Source organism: Saccostrea cucullata, unplaced genomic scaffold (assembly GCF_032062105.1).
Source record: "Saccostrea cucullata isolate Sc308-1 unplaced genomic scaffold, CSIRO_AGI_Scuc_v1 ctg116, whole genome shotgun sequence".
Lineage (NCBI taxonomy): Eukaryota > Metazoa > Mollusca > Bivalvia > Ostreida > Ostreidae > Saccostrea > Saccostrea cuccullata.
The window spans coordinates 471,363-483,297 of record NW_026931870.1 but is presented as its reverse complement, the minus strand read 5'-3'; the positions used below and the strand labels follow the sequence as shown (position 1 = coordinate 483,297).

The window sequence follows — 11,935 nt, the reverse complement described above, 5'->3', positions numbered from 1 at the left end:
GATGTCAATTCAAGTCCTGTATCTCCTAACTACATTTGGTCTGATGATTCTTCTGCTCGCTTCGAAGCCGCTCTTAATTCAGAGGACATTCAAAGAAAATTACATAATCTTTTAAATGGACCTAATCTTAATTCTCCCTCAACAATTGATAATGCTACATTAGAATTATCTAATATCCTTATTAATACTGCAGATAAGTCCCTTAGAAAATGCAAAAAAAAATGCAAAAAGACAAACAAAAACCATAAAAAATGGTTTGATTCAGACTTGAATTCTATGAGAAGAAATCTATTTAGCTACGCAAAAATATATACTAAATACCCCAAAGATCCCGCTGTCAGAAATCACTATTACAAACTGTATAGAGAATATACCAAAACAAGGAAATACAAATGCAGACAGTATAAACAATCTCTGCTAAAACAGTTAGAAACTCTACATGAAGAAAACCCAAAATCTTATTGGAATCTTATTGATAAGCTGCAAGGTACTGAAAACATGAACAGCTCGGATGCAATCGATCCAAACACCTGCGTCTCTCACTTCCAAAATCTAAACCAACCAAAACCCAAGTATGCTCAACGTCTGGCACAGCTTGATAATATTCTTACCAATCTGGAAAAAAGTAAATGTTTTAGTGAACTTGATAATCATATATCTGTAGCAGAAATTTCAAATGCTATCTCAAAATTAAAAAATGGAAAAGCCCCAGGTCTTGACAATATTTCAAACCATATGATCAAATGTAGTCAAACTTTTTTACTACCATGTCTCTATAAAATATTCAACTGTTGCCTTACATTTGGATATTATCCAAAACCTTGGTCTTCTGGGTACATTATTCCTATTTATAAAAGTAATGATAGTTCTGATCCAAACAACTATCGGGGCATTACAGTTACAAATGCAATAGGAAAGTTATTCAATAAAATACTAGACATTCGACTTGATAAATTTTTAGAAAAACATCATGTAATAAGTGATTATCAGATCGGCTTCACTCGAAAAGCAAGAACATCAGACCATATGTATATACTCAAGACAATTATTGATAAGTACTGTAATACTAAAGATGGTAGAGTATATGCCTGCTTTGTTGATTTTCAAAAAGCCTTTGATACTGTTATACACACAGGAATCAAAATTAAACTCCTCAAAATAGGGGTAGGAACAAATTTTTATGAAGTAGTGAAAAGTATGTATACATCAAGTAAATCCTGTGTCAGAGTCGATAATAAGATTACTAACTTTTTCCCAATAACTTTGGGAGTGAAGCAAGGTGACAATCTCAGTCCCAATTTATTTAAAATTTTTATTAATGATCTTCCAGATTACCTAAACTCAGCTACTGACCCTGTTTATTTAAATTCAAATTCAGTTAAATGTTTGATGTATGCTGATGACATAATTCTACTCTCCTCCACAGCGGAAGGTTTACAACAAGAACTTAATATTCTACAGCAATACTGTAACGATTGGTGTCTCTGTGTAAATACATCTAAAACAAAGATAGTTGTTTTTAACAAAGCAGGTAGACTCTCCAAAACAAAATTTTACCTCGATGATGTCGAACTGGAATGTGTGTCTGAATACAAATATCTAGGTGTGACATTTTGTTCTTCGGGTTCTTTCTCCTTTGCTCAAAAGCAGCTTTATCAAAAAGCATTAAAATCATTTTTTAAACTCAGGAAAAATTTCATTTCCCTGAATCCTGAGGTTAAAACCACTATTCATATTTTTGACCATACAATTAAACCTATTTTATTGTATGCATCTGAAGTTTGGGGTTGTTTTAATCCATTTACAAAAAAAAATAGCATACCCAATTGTACTATTGATAAAATATACTCCAACTTATTCTGTAAAAAACTCCACTTGAAATTTTGTAAATCAGTACTAGGTGTGCATAAAACTGCAACTAATTTTGCTGTATTGTCTGATTTAGGTAGATTTCCCCTGCACTTTGACATTGTAAGATCAATGATAAGGTACTGGTATAGGCTTGAAAATCTAGGCCATTCTTTCCCAATTTTAAAAGATGCATATTGTGAATCCAAATCATTGTTTGAGAAAAACATCCCTTCTTGGTACAGCTCCATTAATTTTCTTATTACCAATATCGAGGGTATTCGTGATTTAACTTCAGTCAAAATGCACAAATTCAAACGTGAACTTAAAGATTGTTTATTTAGATATTATATACAAGAGTGGAATTCTCAACTTAAATCACACTCTGATAAAAAGCTGAGATGCTATAGCACTTTTAAACAAAATTTTGGTCAAGAAAAGTATCTTAATTTAATTAAGAATTTTGAGCAGAGGAGAAGTTTTACTCGTTTTCGCATATCAGCTCACAGACTTAATATTGAAAGGGGTCGATATATAGGCATTCCTAGAGAAGAAAGACACTGCAATAGATGCAATAACAAAACAGTTGATGATGAGAAACATTTTCTCTTTTCATGTAATCACATTAAGGATGAAAGAAAAGTCTTGTATGAATTAATAAACAATTCCTGTAAGAATTTCCACAACTTGGACAGTGAAAATAAGTTAAATTGGCTCATGACTAATGAGGATGTGCAAATACTGATTCAAGTCAGTAAAATGATTATGAGAGCTGAAGTATGAAAAGTATTAGTAAACCTGGTTTGTTTTTTTGTTTTTTTTGTTTTTTTTTTTTTTTTTTTTTTTTTTTTTTTTTTTTTTTTGAAATTTAATGTGTCCCCTCATTCCCTTCTTAAATGTACAGAATCAGTCAGAATGGGTGTCTTGAATACTTAGAGTACGGGTTTGCCAGTATAATCGGCTGTGCAGAGGCATCGTCCCCTGGTACCCTCTGTATCCAAGTTACCTTTTCTTTACATTAATTGTATGCTACCTTCAAGATCACAGATTTACATTTATACAGGATAGTACCATTTGTTTATATATATACATATATTTGTGTGTAAATTATTATTTTTGTATGCATGGATATGTGTAACAATAAGTGTATGTTTATAATATATACTATACATACATATATTTGTATATAAATTATTATTTTTGTATGCATGGATTTGTGTAACAGTAAGTGTGTGTTTGTGTATGTGGGTATGCATATGTCAAATATCTATTGAACTAACTCCAAGAGATTAGTTTGCATTAAGTTTCTAATTATATGCTAAGTACTTATTAATTGAAATTACTATTTCTGTTAATACTTAAATGATTTTTTTTTTTTTTTTTTGAATGACCATCTTCAATACTTAGGGTACAGGTTTGCCAGACTGGCTGTGTAGAGGTATCATCCCCTGGTGCCCTTTGTATTCAAGATGCACTAGTTTTATATTAGAGTACTGCCATTACTACAAGATTTTTTTTTGTTTTTTTGTTTGTTTTTTTTTTTTTAATTTACCTTATATCTATCATTTTTATTTAATTGTGTTTTCTTTTATCATTCTATGGTTTCTATGCTTTTGATCCAGTGTGGTGATGCACTTCTCAATGTCAAACTTAATCACAAGTCATGTTACATTATCCTTAATATAGAATTGTAATCAATGTTATCATTTTGTAATAATTGTTCATGCCCCCTGTGGGCCCTTGATTGGTGAATAAACATATAATAATAATAATAATAATAATAATAATATATAGGCCTAATTATCGTGCGAAAAACTTTGACAGTGTTCTGGAATTCTTGTTGGTGCATGGTTCTGCGCAGTTAATCACTCAAGATTGCTAATGTCATTACAGTAAAATTAGTATTGGTTGAACCAAGAAATCCCTACTTTAACACATGCCATGTAAGTGTTTAATTTCAACCTAAACAGCTAGGAAGGCCCCAATATCACACTGTAACATCATACGTACATTTAATCAATGGACTGGGTTCGAGGGCAGCATGCGTTTTGTCGGACCTAAGAGAACCAAACTGTTTGTTGCCTTAGACTGATCATCATTTAAAAGGGGTCATTATTCGTCTTTAATCGAAATTAAATTTAGATGTCAACGTACCTATAATGAAAATTTGAGCCATCTCCAAGATATCGTCTGCACAAAATTTCATTGTACATTACACATGTTTCATTAAAAGAATAATAATGATGATGAAAAAGAAACACAAGAATGTTACAGATTTCCGATGAAGGAGCTAATAATAATCACTTTGTGTCTGACTGTTTCTAGAAATTCGTATTTCCCGCCAAATACACTGATCTATAGCCATAGTTATGTCTCTTGAATAGAGCTCTCTGATGTTAGGAGATATTTTTTTCCGAAACAAAATAAATTGGAAGTTGAATAGACATCTAGACAAGAGTTACAGTATGATGAGTATGCAATTCTTAGGCCTACATCGCGTTGTGTGAATAATGGCTGGTCTGGAGGAGCTTGGTATCCCGGGGGGAGAATTTCTCCGGGAGTCTCTCACAAACTGCGCCGACCCTCTCGCTGCTATAGAGGAGTTCCAAACGGACAATGGAATTCTGTTACCATCATTAAGACCTGCATTGCCCTTCGTAGATTTACATGATATTAAACGCCTTGACTTTCATTCTTCGGTTCTGGAGGAGTTAAGAGAGAGACTGGTACAGCAGATTTCTGATGTGGCTTCTGGAGAAGATGAAGACAGATACAAAAAGCTAGAGAGTCTTTTGGAGAAAAGTTTTCCTGTTATTAAAGTGAAGAGTCTCCGACCAGTTGTAATGGCCATCCTAAAGCACCTGCCGAAAATCAAGGATGAGTATTTAGAAAAAATATTAGAGGATAAGGAGCTGTATGGTGAGGCAGCCACTGAGGTGAAGCGGCAAATTTGGTCGGACAATCAGGCATTATTTGGAGATGAAGTCTCTCCTTTATTATCGCAGTACATCAAAGAAAAAGAGAATTCTCTGTTTTCCCATGAAAACAGTTCCCAGACTTTCTTCTTAGCATCACCAAAATTACGAAGACAGAGTGAAGTTGTTCAACGACTTGCTGATATGGTTGGCAAAAATGTTAAATTGTATGACATGGTCTTACAGTTTTTGAGAACTCTCTTTCTTAGGACAAGAAATATGCATTACTGTACACTTAGGGCAGAACTTCTGATGGCCCTACATGACCAGGAGGTCAACGATATCTGTTCCATTGACCCTTGTCATAAATTTACGTGGTGTGTTGATGCCTGCATAAGGGACAAATTTATTGATAGCAAGAGGTCGAGGGAGCTTCAGGGATTTCTTGATGGAATACGAAGAGGACAAGAATTTGTTCTAGGGTATCACAGTCACATAATTCATTGTGAATCTCCTCAAACATTTAGTTAACCAAAAGTAAAATGGTTACTTTAAACGTCATTATACGCACCAAGTATTTGTAAGACATAATATCAATGTATAATATCCTGAATATATTATGAACATTATATATGTAACTGTTAATGTTCAAACAAGTGTCTATTTGAAAGTAGAATGAATGTAAGAATCCTTTTAACAATGAGTGTCCTATTACATTTCTTTTTTTCAGCGATTTATCCATGGTTCTTTGTGATCCATTCTCAATGAATACAGTTGGTCTCTCGATGATGAGAAACTTACAGCACTGCATCAACAGTGAACTCCTACCCAGGGTTTGTGCATCCAGAACTCAACTGCCTGATATTCTAATGAAGCATTTACTTATTTTTTGTAATTCATAGTGTAAACTAACTACAATATGTAACCAGCTGTTTTATTTACGATTTGTAAGTTTGAAATCAATCAGCAATGATGACCTAACATTGCAACTGTAGAATTATTCATCATACATGCAAATACTGTACAAATTGAAATAAATACTGTATACAGGGTTATTTTCGCCACGTATTATTTTGGCCCTTTTGAACTTGTGAACAATTTTGCCCCATTTTAAATTCGCCCATTCATAGTTCTGTTTAAGAAATTATGAGGTGTAATTTGAATTCGCCCCGTTTTAAATTCGCCCAATCAAAATTTGTCTTTTGTCTGTCAACAGTCATCACTGTATACAGTAGTTTATGGTGAGAAATATTTAAATATAAGTAAATTAAGTTTACAAAACTTGCCAACACTTATCACACACAATTAAAAATTGGTTTACAGTAATTAATTAGCTCACCTGAGCCAAGTGAGCTTTTCTGAGAAAAAGTTGTCTGTCATCCTCAGCATAAACTTTATATTTTTGTCTTCTTTTCAAGAACCACTGGGCCAATTTCAACCAAACTTGCCACAAAGTATCCTTCAGGCTTGGGTGAAGGAATTTCAAGTTTGATCAAATGAAGGGACCAGGCATTGATGGCATCTTTTAAAAATCTCAAGAACCAATGAGCTAGGAAAGATTAAACTCATGTTTAATCATCCTCAGGTAGTGTAGATTCAAGTTTGTTAAAATCGGGACCCCAGGGTAGGGTGGGCCCACTATAGGTGATCAAAGTTTTACATAGGAATACATCTAGGAACAATCATTATAAGTCTTCTCAATAACAGTAAAGCCATGAATGGTCATAGTTAAAGGAAAGCATCCTTAGATATTGTAGATTCAAATTTGTTCAAATCATGACCCCAGGGAAGAGAGTGGGGCCACAATGGGTGACCATAGGAAAAAAATCTGGAGAACAGCTAACCTGTGATTGGTCATATTTATACTTTTCAATGCTAAACTGAATAATTTTCTGTGTTTTTCCTAGCCAATGTGCTCAGGTGAGCGATTTGGCCCCTTGTCTCTTATTGGTATATACATGTACATTAAATACATGTACAGATGTGAATGTCAGCAGATTTCATGATATTCTTCAAGTTTGTAGAAAGGAATGAATTGAACACAGTTATAGTTTTTATTTTTGTAGGAGAGTACTGAGATCGGTCTGTTGGTGAGGATGATGGGGCTGGGACTGGGTTCCTGGGATATGATTGACAGTCAGCTGTTCAGAGAACCCAAACTGGTGAGTAACAAAGGGAGGTGTCGCTCATTGAACTGAGACGTACGCTGGCTGAGATCAATCTGAGCTGCTAGTTGTACTGAGATGTACACTGGCTGACTATTGCTCTGTTTGGCTGTGTGATGTGTGATTATAAAGATTTGATAACTATGAAATTAAGATAACCATTATTAATTTGACATGACAGGAGTCGTCTCTGTTCACCAAGTTTTTACCGATGATTTCCTCCCTGATGGTGGAGGATCATGCCAGGCTGCTGATTGCCAAGTTACCAGAGGAACCCCCCCTCAGCGCCACCCCACCCTCTGACCTCTTCCTGACCTTTGTTAAGGAGAACCCTATCGCTAGCTTCACAACCCTATATTACTCCCTACAGGTAGGCCATGAATAGATTAAAGAAAATACATGTACTAAATATTGTACTAAACTGCACATTACATGCATGCACTAAATTTTATTAGGTGCATTGTCAGTTGTCTGCAATTAACAGTTCAAGCACACTTTATTTGAAAATGATGACAGATAAATCTTTTCTGTTTAAGTGAAGTTTACTGACCTTGTGTAGGTTTTATTAAAGGCTCCAGAAATTATTTCATTCCAATATAAATCTTAATACCCAAGAATTTTGAAAAAAGTGGAAAAAAATCTTCCTTTTGATAGAGTTACTTCTCTTTTGCTAATGTTATTAGCCGGGCTTATTGCTCAAAGAGCAATTTTTCCACTTTGACAGCTCAAAGCAGGACTCCATGCCACTAAACCGGAAGTGAAATCGCAGTGAATATTTGATGTAATTGAAGAAAAAGCAACAAAAAAAATTTTATCATGTAAAATTCAACATTAGTAGTAATGTCTTTGAAAACTTCATAATAAAAAAAACAATTTTTTTTATACAAAATAATGCCTGATAAGGTCGCTAAGGCTAGCTGTTTGGCTCTTTGTCGACTTGGCTTTTTAGTGATTAAATTTGACGCCTTGTAAAAACTGAATTATCTGTCCCTGGTACATATCATCATATAAGTAAGAAAAAGAATTAATAACTCTTTAAAGTTCTTTTAAATATATTTAAAAACTTCAGACTCCTTTGGTTCAAGCACACTATATTTTAAATTGATGACAGTTAAAACTCCTCTGTTTATAAAGTATAACTCATAGACTTTGTAATAATATTGTGTTGGATTTATTTTAGGCGCCAGAAATTTTTTTATTCCAATATAAATCTGAATACCCAAGATTTGTGTAAAAGCTTAAAAAAAATCTTTTTTCTGAAAGAGTTAATTTTCTTTTATCGGGGTAATAGCTAATGGTTTATTTCAGTAAAGTGACTTCCCTTACATTAATGTTTTCTATTGAGTATCTTTGTATGTGTAGGTGACGAGGATGAAGGACAGAACAGCAGCGTGTAACATCCTCCCTGTCCTGGTCCACTGTGAGAACGAGCGAGCGTACGAAGACACCTTCCTTCACTCTCTCATCTCGTTCCTCATCGCCATGTCTGAAGAATTCGCTCACGACGACTTCTGCAGTGTCGTCTTTGATGATTTTCTTCTGGTAAAATTAATCTGTGTAGAGATTCAATATAACCAAATCATTGTAAGGATAAAATAGCCTATGCATTTTATCAAGCATTCTTTGATTTATACAAAGAGATACTAAAATGTCCAGTAATTGCATTTGTTGAAGTGTCCTCTGTAATCTTTCATTACCTAAGTTCAAACATACATCTTTCACTGTTTTATTTTTAAAAATTTATAAAATTGTCACAACTATTTAATATTTGTTCCTGCAGCCTGGTATATCTCGGGAAAATGTTCTGCGTCATCTTCTTCGTCTGTTATGGTACATCCATCCCAAGGTGCCCTCTGGTCGATTACAAGCCGTGCTGGACAGCACACAGCCAAACAATGAGGTGACAGTTACGTTCTATGTCAGGCCCGGGTCTTAACTCCACACAACAGAAGCTTTTCAATACTTTTTTATGGATATGTTTATAATTTCTATAAGATACTTGAGTTAAAATAATTTGATTTAGCCTAGATCTGGTCTTATTTGCTTGGTTACACATGTAATGTGTAATACATTGTACTATGAATATATAAAAGGCATGGTAATTATATACATGTAATCTATTGAATTTACAGCATAGTGATTGTGTTCACACCACATATCATCAACTGACAGAGAAAATAAATGCGTATCAACCAAGTCCCGCTACTCCGCAAGAACAGCTTGACTCGCCACTGATGAGTGTGCCAACCCCGGCTCCCCTGTAGGTCAGCGGGACGCGCCCCTGTATTTACGTCAGCGGGACTCTCAGTGTGTCCACACCTACTTCAATACAGGTCCGGAGGAGAGAGAAGTGGTCAGAGCTCCTGTACACCTGCAGAACCTTGACACAGTTGTGAAGCATTCTATTTACTAGTTTATTTATGCCATTTCAAATGGACTTCAAGGAATTCAGTAAAAATAATTATGCTTTTGCCATAAAATTTTTCAGGGAAATATTTATGTCTTTTCATCTGTTATTCTGTCTTAGGTTTTGTTTTTTGTCTTGCTTGTAGATAATGAGCTGATTTTTTTTGTATGTCTTTTATATTGATGACTATCAGATCCAATGTTTGATACTGATTAATCTATTTACACTACAGTTATTGCCTTTAGACTTAAAAAAAAATACTTTTGGTTGTTATTTCCTGTTTTTCAAGCCTTTTTGCTAGTAAGGATTAGTTGATTTTTACTCTGGTGACTTAAACATTGAGTTTGAGTTTCAGGTAAATAAACCAATTAATGCTCACCAGAGTTAAGAAATCTCGAGTTATTCATGGTTTTTCCAACTTTAATCTCAAGTACTTGAAAGTAACAAACAATATATTTTGTTTCTGTTTCGCATTTCCCTCTATATTATTTCAATATCCACTTACTTTCAAATTCTGAGAACTTCAATGTTGGCGAGGGCATTTTTATCATGCTGACATATGAAGTTATCCAGTGGATGTGTTTATTGCAATGGTCAGAGATTTTATTCACTGCATTGTATAGAGTTTTGCAAAATATGAAAGTAAGAAGTTGGAAAATTAAAAAAAAAAACTTGAATGTAAGGATTTTTAATAGATGTTGCATTTTACTTGTTAAATATTAAATTGATTTTTATACCCAATTGATTTTTTTGGTTCAGAAATGTTGGGGACACACACACCCTCACACAATAAAATGCTGTGTGTGAAGTGGAACAGGAGAATCACTCAAATAGTAAAATGACTTTGAATACAGTACATGTCCATGAAGGCCATGTTCAACTATTTCCTTTTTGGTACCTGAACTGACTATTTAAGTACATGTACCTGGTTTGTCCACATTCCCGTGTTCTTTGTTAATGACATTATGTAAATGTAGTTTTTCTTTAAGTTTATGTTTCTTTAAGTATAAGGTATAGGTAAAAAAAAAAAAAGTACGGCAATTTAAGACCACAGGTAAGCATAAGAGTTCAATCAGAGAACCCCCAGCTACAAAATGGAATCAGTGGTACAAGTATATTACTATCACGATTTTCATGCTAGTAAAAAATAACAAATTGTCTTCTTTTGACTATCAATCACTTGACTAATTAACATAAGCGGAGACTGATGTATAGATTAGGAATGAGTGATGAGGTCCACAGAGAATCGCGGGGATTAATGAGGCTACAAGTTATTTCCCTTTATCTCCAGTCCCACCCTTTACAAGGCAGAATTGCACAGCTCCCAAGAAGAAAAAAATGGTGGAAATTTACCAAGTATGAAAACACTTGTATTGAGATGCAAGTTTGGTGTGATATGTATATTTTGTGGTTACGTTGGTTTAAGGAAAAGGTTGGGGTTAATTAATGTTTTTCTGCGAGGCAGTGAATTGGTTGTAAATTTGCCACACCTCTAGTGAGCGATAGTTCACGTTTGTGTAATTAAAACATTTGTTTGATAAATACAGGTGTACACCATCATTCTGTGTGCACAGTAATTTACCTTGATAAAATTAACGACTCTGCTCAAACAACAACCAATCACAGGTAAATCCATTTATTTTGATAATAAATGATACTTATTGGTTGCCAAGGAAATTTGCCAATTTTGTTGGTATACTAGAAGGAAGGTCTAGTGTAATATTAAATGCTTAACTGCAGTTTCTTGATAATTGTTTTTGACACAACATAATTTGACATTAGACAGGCCCTGGTTTCAGTTATAGAATGTTTAATTCATGAACGTTGTCTTGTCCCCCTTGAACCTGTCAGTAAAACTGGCAGCTCGGGCTTCCAGTTAGTGAGTGCTCTAGTATTCTCTTCCTGATGAATTTTAATTCAACAGTATTCACGTTACATTCGTATAAAGTATAGTTGCATGTAGAATATTGTTGTACTAGTATATTTTTATTTTCCAAGTTACCAATAATGCATCATGTGCCTTTTCATAGAGGGGATGGACTTTTACATTAGATTTTAGATTTAAATTATTACAAAGTTTTTGAGCTATCAAAATTAGTATCAGGTCTTCTAATGTTTAATAATTAAAGTTTACAAATGTACACATCTTGCCAATTTTTTAAGAATTAGTCTTTTTTTTTTAATTTGTACAATACTTGACTTTAATATGGGTTCTGAATGGGACTGGTATGTGTTTTCATCATGATCAAAGTCATAGGATTGGGTTATGAAACATGGAGTTCTTGTCAAATCTATACTGTCTGTTTATCACAGTTTACTCTCAGGACAAATATTTTACTACACATGTATAACAAACAAGAAAACTACACACTGAATAAATGTGAACACTTTCTTTATCGGACTTCATTTCAATGAGACAGAAAATTTGTCACCGGGTATATATACAGCTCATGAGCACGCTTTGAATCACATTACAGTACTTTTTCATATCTCTAATCAAGATCGCAGTTTTCATGGAGCTGGGGGTAACTAGATAGTGTTGAGCTGCAAGGTCTACAAACTACAAAGGGAGTTAACTGTGTATAGAATTGCAAATACAA

The 11,935-nt window shown here is 34.0% G+C and overlaps 1 protein-coding gene across 1 annotated transcript; it reads left to right on the top strand.

Annotated features, from left to right (window-relative positions):
* Positions 1-4,240: 4,240 nt before the first annotated feature.
* Positions 4,241-10,049, top strand: LOC134233810 (negative elongation factor B-like). The gene is made up of 7 exons (XM_062715866.1): positions 4,241-5,245; positions 5,494-5,596; positions 6,830-6,925; positions 7,110-7,298; positions 8,291-8,470; positions 8,709-8,828; positions 9,061-10,049. The coding sequence occupies exons 1-7, from the start codon at positions 4,359-4,361 to the stop codon at positions 9,190-9,192; spliced, it is 1,707 nt and encodes a 568-aa protein (XP_062571850.1). The 5' UTR covers positions 4,241-4,358; the 3' UTR covers positions 9,193-10,049.
* Positions 10,050-11,935: the final 1,886 nt, after the last annotated feature.

What these genes read in the sequence shown, in the direction of transcription:
- LOC134233810 (XM_062715866.1), top strand. Translation starts at nt 4,359, where the DNA reads ATGGCTGGTCTGGAGGAGCTTGGTATCCCGGGGGGAGAATTTCTCCGG. An exon ending in GGACAAGAATTTGTTCTAGG is followed by an intron (nt 5,246 to 5,493) that starts GTATCACAGTCA and finishes TCTTTTTTTCAG; the next exon opens with CGATTTATCCATGGTTCTTT. An exon ending in CCCTATATTACTCCCTACAG is followed by an intron (nt 7,299 to 8,290) that starts GTAGGCCATGAA and finishes TTGTATGTGTAG; the next exon opens with GTGACGAGGATGAAGGACAG.